This window comes from Pongo abelii, chromosome 5, assembly GCF_028885655.2.
Source record: "Pongo abelii isolate AG06213 chromosome 5, NHGRI_mPonAbe1-v2.0_pri, whole genome shotgun sequence".
NCBI lineage: Eukaryota > Metazoa > Chordata > Mammalia > Primates > Hominidae > Pongo > Pongo abelii.
The window spans coordinates 26,149,666-26,163,765 of record NC_071990.2 but is presented as its reverse complement, the minus strand read 5'-3'; the positions used below and the strand labels follow the sequence as shown (position 1 = coordinate 26,163,765).

The 14,100-nt window shown below is 40.6% G+C and overlaps 2 protein-coding genes across 2 annotated transcripts in view; one reads left to right on the top strand and one right to left on the bottom strand.

The window, feature by feature from the left end:
* The window catches only part of LOC100438251 (uncharacterized), an 84,523-nt gene that overhangs the window by 35,517 nt on the left and 34,906 nt on the right, over window positions 1-14,100 (bottom strand). The gene's annotated exons all lie outside the window — the stretch shown is intronic.
* H1-2 (H1.2 linker histone, cluster member) lies at window positions 11,757-13,030 on the top strand. The gene has a single exon (XM_002816508.6). The coding sequence runs from the start codon at window positions 12,305-12,307 to the stop codon at window positions 12,944-12,946; it is 642 nt and encodes a 213-aa protein (XP_002816554.2). The 5' UTR covers window positions 11,757-12,304; the 3' UTR covers window positions 12,947-13,030.

The following is a 14,100-nucleotide window of genomic DNA, read 5'->3' as shown; positions in this document are numbered from 1 at the left end:
TTTATGCTGCAGCACCTTTGCCTGAGTTCTTGTCCTGCATCCAGGAAGAATTAGGTACAGAGGCAAGAGTAAAGAAGATTAGTTTTCCAGTAGTTCAGCTCACCTAGTTAACTCCTGTTCACAATCTTCAAAGTTATCAGAAACCTGTAATCGAGGGTTACAATCCGTCCTTTGAAGAGTTTCAAAACAAGACAACATTTGTCTATGAGTGTTAAAATTTCCTAAGGTAGTCACAGTCAAAAACACAATTGACAAAGAAATTTAGTCACCTCTGTGATTTACAATAGCCTAACACAATGACTCTAATTATAACTGACGACACAAACTCAGATATCAGAACTCTAGAAATCCCGTATAATTTTGGAACACACATTCACAGTTTTCACTAAAATATAACCTGAAGATCAAATACCACCTTACGTCAACAATCCTATATAACTAAACATGTCAAATGATCTTGTTTACCTCTCCTTTGGATACTCCAGGGGCCCTCTGTAGCATCCAAAAGTTAGGGGTTAGCAAAGACAATTTTCAAGCTGTAAAGGCTCAAAACACTCAATGAACCTCTAGTCATATCTCTTCTCTACTCACTAAATGCTAGTAGCACCTCTCAGTTTTGGCTAAGCTGGGAGGATCTCTTGAGCCTAGAAGTTTGGGGACGCAGTGAGCTATGATTATGCCACTGCACTCCAGCCTGGGCAACAATGCAAAATCCTGTCTCAAAAACAAAAACAAAAAACAAATTGCCTATGCTGTGGTTATCTCACAATTAATAAAAAGGAAAAAAAAGTATGCAGTCTCTGTAGGTCCTTGGGGTTTGTTGGAACTCAGAAAACAATACCCCAAAATAAAGGCTGCAGAAGCCAAAGTTTTTCTCTGATCTTCTCCTGCCCTCCTGTCTCTGAGTCCCATTCTCCCCGGAGTCTAGCTACATAAATGAGAATTCCTCTTCCTCAAGTTAGGTCATAAAAATCAAAACACCTTTTCCCCAGAGCCAGCCATAAAACCTAAAAATATTACTCTAACTTTCCCTCTGTTTTTCTGTGTAAAAACTGGCCACAAAGAAATTATCTGAACTACCTTATTTGATCGTAGATCACCAGACCGCATTCCAGAGAGGATCCAGAAGGAAGGAAGGCTGCACAGAGAGGCCAAGAAGAATCTAGACAGACAGGCCTTGCTGGGTTTCCCTACTCCATTCATTAGCAATCCTGTTTCTACACGGCAGCCCATACTTTGTTGAATCTAAAAAATAAAAATGGACAATTTCCCCTGTACACATTAATACACATTAATAAATTGGATATAAATTGGATAATTTATTAATGTACACATTTATAAATTGGATAATTTATTAATGTACACATTAATAAATTGGATGCGGCCAGGCGCAATGGCTCACGCCTGTAATCCCAGTACTTTGGGAGCTGAGGCAGGCAGACCACGAGGTCAAGACCACCCTGGCCAACATGGTGAAACCCCGTCTCTATTAAAAATACAAAAGTTAGCTGGGCGTGGTGGCGCATGCCTGTAGTCCCAGCTACTTGGGAGGCTGAGGCAGGAGAATTGCTTGAACTCGGGAGGTGGAGGGTGCAGTGAGCCGAGATTGTGCCACTGCACTCCAGCCTAGTGACAGAGAGAGACTCTGTCTAAAAAATAAAAAATAAAACAATAATAATAATAATAAATTGGATGCATTTTATCCTATTAATCTTCCTCTTTTCGGTGGTTTTCAGCGACTCTTCAGAGGCCAGAGAGTAAGTTTTCCCTTAGCCCTTACAGGTTCTTATGTTTAATTTGTTACTCTCATTTAAGACATAATTAAAGTGGCTTCTCCATGAAGATTATTTCTGCATCCATTATTTGGTAAGATTGGCCATTTTCTCCTTTGATCTCTACTTCACACTGACCCACATAAAACATCACTGCCTGTTTTTTTTTTTTTTTTTTTTTGAGACGGAGTCTTGCTCTGTTGCCCAGGCTGGAGTGCAGTGGTGCAATCTCTGCTCACTGCAAGCTCCGCCTCCCGGGTTCACGCCATTCTCCTGCCTCAGCCTCCCAAGCAGCTGGGACTACAGGCACCCGCCACCAAGCCCGGCTAATTTTTGTATTTTTAGTAGAGACGGGGTTTCCCTTTGTTAACCAGGATGGTCTCGATCTCCTGACCTCGTGATCGGCCCGCCTCAGCCTCCCAAAGTGCTGGGATTACAGGCGTGAGCACACCGCGCCCGGCCCCGTTTTTTTTGTTTTTTGCATGTCTTTTCCCTTTTACTGTAAACTATTCCCACTACCACCGTAGTTATCATTTCTACTGCTTAATAATTGTTTTGGGGAAGTGAATGAATCAACCCACATGAGTTTCTTGTCTATTTGACAATTTATTCTCTTTAGGAATAGTATTAACTCCTAAGGTCCTGGGAGCCAGACTCTGTACTTGGCTGCTCCGGGGTCCTACTTCAGTTTCCCAGCTTCTTAGTACTGTCACTGTCAATTGTGGGTAATAATTATTTTTGTCCATCAAAAGACTCTGTATGTGAATGAGTTTTGAAATCTGCTGAGTAATACAGTGTCAACCCAGTTAATGATTTGCCAGGCGGCTTGATCAGCGGCTGTCCCACTACCGGCATTTTGATTTGGAGCGTCATCTAGTGTCTGCAAGCACAAACAACATCCTGCATTGTAAATGCCTTTGGCTACAGAGATTGAAACCAAAGCAAACCTATGTTTTGAATTGTTATTCTTCAGCAGTTCCGCTAGCCTTGAAAAATCTAAAAGTTAAAAAAAAGCTTTATATTTCATTCTCTGCCTAAACTCTTTAAAATTGCTAGTCGACAATTAGATATTTTCAATTTAATGAAATTTTTTTTTTTTTTAGTTCACAGATTAATACACAACGGGGGAGGGTTCTTATTCTGTTGGACTTTTATATAACCTCCACTTTAGTGCAGTCTGCTTTATGGGGTCTTGTTTGAGGTGTGTGTGTGTTTAAGGGAATGTGGTTTACAATCAAAATATTGGGTTGCTCTTAGGCACATTGTAAAGTCACAAACCTGTATTCTTATTGATACATAATGATTAATAACATTATTATTACAGCCATGATCACCATCATTATTGATATATCTAAATAATGAATTTTATAATTTTGCTTCCTGTCAGGCAAGAGCCAATTTTAGTGCTACCATGTTTGTACAGCAGTATTTATGTCTGTCATCCTCCTCAGTGTGGTCATTTTACTTCACTTGATCTTAGCCAAAAGGCCGAGAAGCGATGGTCATTTTACTTCAAAAATGAAAAGAATTAATATTTTTACGTTTCCCTTAAAAACCCTCTGTTTAACCTCTACTCCTGGGTAAAATGGTCTAGTCCTTCCTTTTCATATCATCTCTGATATCTTTTGCACAGCCACTATTACCTACCTTTTTCTAGATCCCTATTCTTCAAACACCACCATGAAAGTAGAGCCTGTCTTAATTACTTTCTTGTCCCCTGAACTCAGTACATTGTTGGGCTTCTTGAAGATGTCGATCAGTTGTTTGTGGAGTGATTGAATCAGCTAGCATGATTTTTCTAGACCACTGAGACAAGAGTCCAAGACACTTGTTCCCTCCCATGTTCTTGCCTGCCTGTGCAATCCATGCAGTCTCATGGCTTCCCAGTGCCTCAGAATTATCCCCTGTCAAACAGGCATTATAATTTCTGTCCACTGAAAAGGACAAAAAACTAAGTGTATAGCTAGAAGTTAAAAATTACCGGCCAGGTACTGTGGCTCACTCCTGTTATTCCAACATTTTGGGAGGCTGAGGTGGGCAGATCACCTGAGGTCAGGAATTCAAGACCAGGCTGGCTAACATGGCAACCCCATCTCTACCAAAAATTTAAAAATTAGCCAGGTGTGGTGGCTCGCACCTGTGGCCCCAGCTACTCAGGAGGCTGAGGCAGGAGGATTGCTTGAGCCCTGGAGGTTGAGACTGCAGAAAAATAGGAATATACTCTCTTTCAAGAGTTCTGGTTTTGACTGCCACCTAGCATACATCAGAAAAACCGCATGACATAGGAAATGCCTGTGACAGAGGGGTAAGGTGAGAGAGGTTGATGAAGAATGTATTGAAGGAGTGAAAACGCTTCCATCCCTCTACTTACTAAATATATTAGTTAAGTAGTTGGGGCATATTTTAATTCATGCATTTTGTAGATAGAAAAACAAAAGTTTTATTATGTTTTATTTCAGTTGATACTTTAATATGTGTGTGTTTAGGACGCATGATTTATAATCAGTCTGCAGCACTTCTTGGAGAAGTCTGAATTCTCATTCTCCATTTCCTTATTGGCAACGTGAGAATGATTACAATGGTGGTTGTCTCATAGGATGCAGGGAGTCAGAATGAAAATAGTGCATATAATGCCTGGTGCAGAGGAAGGGTTCAGTTAACTGTCTGTATTAATATTACTGATAACAGTCATGACAAACAAAAGCTTAACAACAACACCAACAACAACAGTTGCAGAATTGAGCCACCAATTTGCACACAAGATTGTAGGTAAGATGTTTTAGAAAAGTTATTATTTAATATATGTATATATTTTTGTACTTAAAATATGTCAGAGATTGTTCTAAGAACTATTTAAATATTAACTCCTTAATCCTCATAATGACCCATGAAACAGGTAGGCTTATTATTGTCTCTTTACAGGTGAGAAAACTGAGACATGAAAAGGTTTATTAACTCATCCAAAGTCACACAGCTGATAAAACGGCAAAATTGAATTTGAACTCAGACATTCCAGGTTCCAAGCCAGTCTCATTATTCTTTTGACTAATATACTAAGCTGCCTCTGTATTTTTCCTTGATTACTTTGTAAAAGTATGAGGAAAATATAAGTGCTTCAAGTAACCATGAAAAATATAAACAATCTATGTATCAACTGAAGCATAATTACAAATCCTTCGATAAGCAAACATAATAAAAATTTGATATCAATCAAAAATTTTATGTAATGTAAGCAGGTTGAGATGAATTCTATAGTAAAAAAGTGCAGAGTGCTGGAATACCATGCTCCTAATGTATTGGCTAGTCACACCTGCCTGCTATCAAAGGTATGCACACACCTTGGATACAGAATGTGGGGACTGGGTAGTTATGTGAGTGTCATCAGAATTCTTTCCCACTTGGGAAAGAATTGTCCATCATAAGCTTGGATGATGGACAAGGAGTGAGCTCCCAGAACAGTGATGTGGGGATACATCCTCACATCACAGTGACAGTGAGTGTTCTAGACTGTTTACACACCTACCACTCCTAAATGCACACATATAATTGCTTGCACACACACACACACACACACACACACACACTCATCTCTTCTCTGGTGGTCCAGCTCTATCTTATCATTAGGCTTCCTGGGGCTAGTACCTAGGGCCTGTATCCTTTCAGAGGCAGCTAAGGGAAGCACACATAATTAGAAAGAATGAACCAGCTTGTTGGATTTGGTCTCTTCCCATCCAGCCCTCCAAGTTAAGGAGAGTACCTTCTTTCTTAGGGTCACCAAAGGAAAAAAAAAAAAAAGAAAGAAACAGAAGGATATCATACAGCAAGGATCTAATGCAAATATGCCTCAAATGAGAGGCTACTGTGTGCTCATCCCAATCCCAGGAACTGTATGCACATTATCTAATTTAATCCTCACTATATTTCTGGGAGTATTATTCCCATTTTACAGAGAAGGAACTTGGCAGGGCAACCAAGCTCATGAATGGAGAAACTGGGATTAAATATAAAGCTTCCTTGCTCCAGAACTGCTGTCTTTCCGCTCTTCCACACTACCAGCTCAGCTGTGTTCTCAACATGCAGGCAGCTTTACAAGTTATAGATTAGCCTGGGACTTCCAGGGTTTTGAATGGGTTAGGGAATGGGGAACTTTCGGGTATACTTTCCATTTTTTCTTCATACATATGTAATACATAACATAAATCTATGGTATATATGATAAATATATAGCTACATATGAACGATATAATCACATATATGCATTATAAATAAATATTAATTTTATAATATTTTAAAGGTTATCAAATAAATATTAATATAAATAAATACTTAATACTCAGCTTTGTTTTCCAAAGTGATAAATGCCTATATTTAGCAAAAGATTTTTTGGAGGCCTGATAATTTTTAGGAGTGTAATGAAGTCCTGATATCTAAATGTTTAAGAACCACTATTTTAGGCTGTTGTCTTCTGTCTTATTTTCCCAGCTAGACTGGTAAATACTTGAAGGCAAACGTTTAACCAGCACATCAACATTTTTAAGTTTTTATTCTTTTGTTCTCTCAGTGGCATCAGATTTCTCACACTGTATGATGGTTATATTTGTCTGTATCTGTCCCACCAGGTATAAGTTCTTGAGAGGACACACTGCTAGGCTGATCTTAGTTTTTATTATTTCTCCTGGTGTCCTGTGCTTAACAAGTGCTCATTAAGTGTGTAAAAACACAGCACAGTAAAAAACTAGACATTAAAAATAATGTCAACCAATCTATTGAAATTTGCATTTCCATGTTTCTTCCAAAATAGTCATTGTGTCAGGTTATGTACTTATTCTGATGAAGACTATTGCCTAATATACGTTTGCATCTTGTGCTTTATAACTGCCTTCATATAGACACAGATTGAGAAGGTGTAAAAATGTGCGTATCCTCACAATTGACAAATTCTTATCCTTTGAGGGCAGGTTTGACTTTCTGAAATGCTTTGACATCATTTGAAAGAAGCTTGAAGAATAAGATAGCTGTTAATGACCCAGTTTCCTGCATCACTTATATGATTATAATGGCAATTTCAAAATGTTAGGTAAATATATTTTGCAATATATTGTTCCTTTTGTAATACTTTCTATGTATTTATTTATATTTTTAAATTTTATATTTATGTATTTATTTTTCTGGACAGAGTCTTGCTCTGTTGCCTAGGCTGGAGTGAAGTGTTGCGATCATAGCTCTCTGCAACTTCAAACTGCTGGGCAAAAGCGACCCTCCTGCCTCAGCCTCATGAGTAGAGTAGCTGGAACTACAGGCGCATGCCACTGCACCCAGCTAATCAATGTATTTATTATGCTCCCACCGTGTGCTCTAGTATATTTTCTGTTGTTTTCTGCAACCCATTTTGAGAGCGTGTTAGGGAATATAGATGCAGTAACTTTGGTCTCAGCCCTTGAGGTGAGGAAATATTTAGCCTCAGGTTTAATCTCCTAATTGTTGGCCATTTGCCTTCGAAGATTGAAAAATGAGTAAAACTGTGGCTCTGGGTTATATGTTAAAAAAAAGTTTATGGGGCTGAAGCCAGGCAACAGACAAGAGCCCCTACAATCTTATTTAGGCTGAAAATATCCTGGAGTCCCTGTATTGTTGGTCTCAAGCAGATAGCAACACTAACACTTACTCTTTGAGGCAGGCACTGCCAGTGGGGTGGCTGTTATTATTAGCCTCATTAATTGGTGAGTCAGGAAAAAACAGCTTTAAATCATTCAAAGTTCTGGCCTATACAGGATATGTTAATATTAGGTTAGCTACATCCAAAAGCTGACAGAACCCTACTCTAAGGCTGGGCTTGGTGGTTCACACCTATAATCTCAAAACTTTGGGAGGCTGAGGCCGGAGGATCACTTGGTGCCAAGAGTTTGAGACTAGCCTGAGCAACATAGTGAGACCCCTGTCTCTACCGAAAACAAAGAACTCTAATTGGCATAGTAGAAGGAAAAAGTGAAAGAAAAACCAGCTGTCACCCTCATTCCTTACACCTGTCCCAACAACTCCTCTCACTATCCTTTGAATGTATCTTGGCTGTTTGAGTCTCTCTCTAGCCCCATTACTGCTGTTTGGACTTGACATTTTGCTCTGCATTTTTAACTTTTTCTACCAGGGTTTCCAGAGCCTGAAGAGTGTGGCATGAAACAAAACTAATCAACCTATAATATTTATGATGTGTGTGTAAATACAAGAATACACAATATATTGCATTACAATATTTTAACTGTGTCCTCAATTTGTTTGTGGCTTTCTTGAGGACATCAGTTTCGGGTGGGACGACCACATCCTTAATCTGAACTTTCCCTTGGAGGTCATTCTTTTTTTTTTGAAATAGAGTCTCGCTCTGTCACCCAGGCTGGAGTGCAGTGGCGCAATCTCGGCTCACTGCAACGTCCGCCTCCAGGGTTCAAGTGATTCTCCTGCTTCAGCCTTCCGAGTAGCTGGGATTACAGATGCACGCCACCATGCCGAGGTAATTTTTGTATTTTTAGAAGAGACGGAATTTCACCAAGTTGGTCAGGCTGCTCTGAAACTCCTGACCTCATGATCTGCCCGCCTCGGCCTCCTAAAGTGCTGGGATTACAGGCGTGAGCCACCCCACCCGGCCAGAGGTCATTCTAATAGACTTTTTTGTTGTTGTTGCTCACAGGCTTGTTCAATCTTGCTTCAAAATTTGAGAAATACAGTTTCCATGGAACACCAACCAGATATCAGGTTGCTATGGAGTTGATAGTCAAAAGCTTTGTATCTTCCAGTTTTTCAGAATGGCTTCTAAAGGTTCTGATTCAGAGCTCTTAGGCCAAATTGAACAACCAAGTGTCAAAGTACAATATTCAGGAAGTTAAAAACACGACTGACATATATGTACTATATATAGTGAGCTTGTGTATGTGTCAAAGAATGATTTAATTCATTAATGAAGGAGGAAGCAGAATCACAATTAGGTCAAAGGAAGATACGGGAGAATAAAATATGTATTTGGTCAAGGAAAGAATGTATACTGGAAGAGGAAGGGAAAATCAGATATAAAGTTGTTTAATGCCTTATTAGGCAATATAATAATAACTTTTAGGGTCATTTTTTCTATATTAAGAATTCATTTCCATCTCTATGACAAAATCCTTATTAATTTGTTAAACTTCTACAAGTGAATGTTTACTTTTAGATAATCTGGACCCAATAAAATGTAAACATTAAGTCAGAGTTACTTTCACGTAGGACAGTGTTGTCCAATAAGGTACCACTAGCTACATGTGATCATTGACCATTTGGACTGTAGCTAGACTGATTTAAAATGTTCTAAAAGTGTAAAATACACACCAGGTTCTGAAGATTTATCATTTAAAAAAGAATGTCAACTGTCTTTTTTTTTTAGCTTATTTATTATATGTTGAAGTGATAATAGTTTGGATATATTAAGTTAAATAAAATATCTTAAAATTAATTTTACTTGTTTCTTTTCATTCTTTCAATGTGACCACTAGAAATCTGTAAAGTATTTATGTGATTCACATTCTATTTTACTGTCTAGTATTGCCTCACATCATCAGGTACCCCATAAATAGGCTTTTTAGATAATTCTCTAATATAGCTTGGAAGGATATGGAGAAATATTTTTGCGTTGCTTTTAAGTTTTGCATAACTTTTTCAACACACCTTATAAAGGATCTAGAAAAGGGTTGGTTACATGTTTGTCTTCTGGCCTCCACCACGTTGCCAGGAGGTTGGGGACAAGATTCTGGGTGGCTGGATGTCCTAATGGCTTGAGGTCTGGACTTCAGATTTGCATATAAAGAGATGTGATTAGATTGAATCGACTAGAAAAATCATATTAGAGAAATGAATCACAGCGATTAAATTTACATGTTGATTTATAAACCAGGACACCAATTTATAGTGAAAGAAGGTCCAGTTACCTGGTAATCAAGACTTTTCATAGCTATTTTCATGATGGATATACTTAGCTGAGTTTTAAATGAGAAGGGGGTTAATTGCACATAGAATAAGATCTAAGTGAAATGTTCTTTTTTTTTTTTTTTTTTTTTTTTTTTTGACATGGAGTCTTGCTCTGTTGCCCAGGCTGGAGTGCAATGAGGCAATTTTGGCTTCTGGAGTGCAATGAGGCAATCTCGGCTCACTGCAACCTCCACCTCCCGGGTTCAAGTGAGTCTCCTGCCTCAGTTTCCCGAGTAGTTGGGATTACAGTTGCCTGCCACTACGCCGGGCTAATTTTTGTTTTTTTTTTTTAGTAGAGATGGGGTTTCACCATGCTGGCCAGGCTGGTCTCGAACTCCTGACCTCAGGCGATCTGCCCGCCTCAGCCTCCCAAAGTGCTGGGATTACAGGCGTGAGCCACCAAGCCTGGCCTAAGTGACATGTTCTTATATTGTTTCTTTCTTTTTTTTTTTTCTTCGACTGAGTCTCACCCTGTCGCCCAGGCTGGAGTGCAGTGGCGTCATTTTGGCTCATTGCAACCTCTGCTTCCCGGGTTCAAGCGATTCTCTTGCCTCAGCCTCCCGAGTGCCACCACCCCCAGTTAATTTTTGTACTTTTAGTAGAGATGGTGTTTCACCATGTTGGCTAGGCTGATCTCAAACTCCTGGCCTCAGGTGATCCGTCCCCGAGTCTCCCAAAGTGCTAGGATTACAGGCGTGGGCCACGGGGCCCAGCCTTATATTATTTCTTTTACTACAATATATTAGTATGATGCAGGTGCTTCAATTGTTTATACACTTTCCATAATTTTGTATAATTCTTATACCCTGTCACTCTGAGGAATGGCCAGTCTAAAGTGTTTTTCCACCACTGCTAATTCATCCATCACTAATCTCATTAGACTGTTAATTCCCAGAGGACACAAGCACACAAGTAGACAATGTTTACAAATGTTAGACAAATGTTATTTAATAAAACAATGGAGTCACTCTTAGTCTAAAAGATGTTTCATTTTTCATTCGTCATTGAACTCAATTTGTAGGTTCCCTTTTTGACTTTCCCACAATCTAAGGTTGTTCTCTTTAACACATATTTTCATGAAAACATATATTTGAGCAGAAATTGTTGGTGAGTTGTAATATTACCTTTGTCCCTAAATATGAATCTATAATTATATCAAATATATGGGCAGACAATTTACTTTGCCTTTAATCTCAAGAAAAAAATAGCAATTACTTGGGGTCGGAGAGTAAAATAAGAAGTAGTGAACCTTAAAGTAGCAAACTTTAGAACAGAATAGTTTCAGAGGATGAGAAGAGGTGATTTTTCAGCTCATCAACAACAGATCTTATAATAAATTACATGTTCTGGTACTTTTCTTGTCTTTCTGTGTTAAATTTTGCTATTTAAAAAATAAATTTCAAATATATTGTTCATCTTAAAAGTCAAGAGTGTGTTTTATTAAAGTCAGTTGCTTTATTTGCAACTCAAAAGATATATTTGAGTTCCCAACTGGAGATTGTCCTATATGTTAACTTGTGTAAGGTATGGTTACTGAAAGTAACCTACAATTTTCATGGGCTGAAATTCATCTCTATATTGCAGCGTACAAAAATAAATAAATAAATAAATAAATAAATGCTTGTTTTCTTTGAAAACATATTATCTCAGTGCCTCTAACTGACAAATCTATTGGCTTTTTTGCAGGCTTAAGGGATCTCCCTTGTTCCTTTATTATCTCTATCTTGAGGGCCAGACCTCCTGCCTTACACAACCCAGAGGGGGACCTCAGAGCTTTTTAAAAAGAGCCCAATTTCTCGCCTGTGGAGAAGTGAAAAGGATGCCCCGCCCCCATCTATGAAAAGAAGGATTTGATAGTTTCAATGTCTTCAAATCAAAGATTTAAGTCTCTAGCCCCCCACCACCCCGGACCCTACCAAGGCTCATGAACCCCCTCCCATCCCGCCCTAATTGCTTTGGACTGGCCCTGGAATCCTTGTCCCAGTCCACAGTTCCTGTGCGACTGCACGAAGAATTCACAGAGGACCTGTGTTACTTCCCTTGTGAAGAAACAGAATTATCATGAAAATTTAGGTGGAAACCATTTCGCTTTTTTTTCCAAAAATAAGGGAAGCATGTGCCCAACCACCCCTGGGAAAAAGAACTTTCAGGGGCAAAGGAGCGAACAGGTAATTTATAAGAAAAACAGAAAGTGGTCTCTGATTGCCCCAGACTTCCTTCGGAGTTGGGGGAATTGGGGACGCCTGGACGCGTTGTTATTGTGTTTGTGGAAAAAATAAATGAAGAGCATGAAGCCCGAGGCTTCTGAGATTCTTTCCTGACCAAACCCGGGTGATTTGGTGCGGGGAATTTTAATATTTTTCCCCTTTTGTGAGGTGGAACAAACACAACTTGGGAGCAGCGCAGCGGCTCAGAGCCTGCCAGCCAGGCGGGCGACCAGAGCACCAATCAGAGCGCGCCTGCGCTCTATATATACAGCGGCCCTGCCCAAGCGCTGCTTCATCGGCGCTTTGCCACTTGTTCCCGAGTTGTTGATTCTCAACATGTCCGAGACTGCTCCTGCCGCTCCCGCTGCCGCGCCTCCCGCGGAGAAGGCCCCGGTGAAGAAGAAGGCGGCCAAAAAGGCTGGGGGGGCGCCTCGCAAGGCGTCTGGTCCCCCGGTGTCAGAGCTCATCACCAAGGCCGTGGCCGCCTCTAAAGAGCGCAGCGGAGTTTCTCTGGCTGCTCTGAAAAAAGCGTTGGCTGCCGCTGGCTATGATGTGGAGAAAAACAACAGCCGCATCAAACTTGGTCTCAAGAGCCTGGTGAGCAAGGGCACTCTGGTGCAGACGAAAGGCACCGGTGCTTCTGGCTCCTTTAAGCTCAACAAGAAGGCAGCCTCCGGGGAAGCCAAGCCCAAGGTTAAGAAGGCGGGCGGAACCAAACCTAAGAAGCCAGTTGGGGCAGCCAAGAAGCCCAAGAAGGCGGCTGGCGGCGCTACTCCGAAAAAGAGTGCTAAGAAAACACCGAAGAAAGCGAAGAAGCCGGCCGCGGCCACTGTGACCAAGAAAGTGGCCAAGAGTCCAAAGAAGGCCAAGGTTGCGAAGCCCAAGAAAGCTGCCAAAAGTGCAGCTAAGGCTGTGAAGCCCAAGGCCGCTAAGCCCAAGGTTGTCAAGCCTAAGAAGGCGGCACCCAAGAAGAAATAGGCGAACGCCTGCTTATAAAACCCAAAAGGCTCTTTTCAGAGCCACCACTGATCTCAATAAAAGAGCTGGATAATTTCTTTCCTACCTGCCTGCCTTTTCTTGGTCTGCCCTGTTCCTTAAGGTTAGTCACACGGGAGTTATTGAGGTTACCAAAAAGAATTGGGTAAGGGGGTTGGAGAGTGGCCGCTGTGAGGTTACAACACTTTACCCTTTATTGCGGCTTCCAGGTCCCTGGCTGTTCCGAGGCGTTTCCCGCTGGCGGATGTTTTTGGGATGGCAGTCAGCCCCGCCCCAGGCCTGTGAACGGCAGAAAACACCGCAAAACAGCCAGTTTCCTAGTCTAAAGGGATATCCGGATTGGACAAAAAAAAAAAAAAAATTCAAAAGTCCCGCCTTGCGCCCGGGTTGGTCCATTCTTCTGGTACATGACTTTCATTCTGTATTTAATTGGATGGTGGCAGACGTTGCGTATTCTGTTTTACTTTACTGTGACTTAAAAGTTTTGCCTCTTTTCTCGATACTAATGTCTGGGATTTCGGACGCTTTCCACGTTGTCGGTAGTCAAGTTGATGTCTCCTGGAGGTAGTGGCAACATCCAGCCCTGGGAGGAGAGTGCGTGCAGGTACCTTTGTCCTACATTCCTCTGCTGTTAATTTCTCATTCCTGTGGCAACGAAGGAATGCATTTAAAAACACAGCCAAAACAGCGGCAATAGCCCTTCCTCCACCCAAGGCAATCGTGGACCTAGGGAGCTTTTTGTTCCACATATCATGTAGCGTTCCGCTAAACTGACAGATTTGAGCGTATCGATTTTGAGCGTATCGAAAGCACAACTTTTAGCCAGCCATTTTGTCCTCGCATGACGGTTGCTTATCCTGTTTAGACAGACAGCAACATTTAAAAATCGAAGTTACTTTAAACGTATTTTGTTTGGCAGTCCAAATGTTTCTATGCAGAAAACAAAATATTTGTACTATTAACTATTTAGAGTGTATGGATAAATGGGAGACATTTCTAATAAAGGCCTTCGTTAATGGTTCCCTCTATTTGACATCCATGGTGCTTCTGAATACAGAAAGCCTAGCGTCTTGTATTCGCTTCTTTTAAAATCTGGTGGGCACGTTTTGGTGAGACCTAAATTATGGGGACTGGGG

Coding starts and splice junctions, on each gene's coding strand:
- H1-2 (XM_002816508.6), top strand. CDS start 12,305: ATGTCCGAGACTGCTCCTGCCGCTCCCGCTGCCGCGCCTCCCGCGGAG.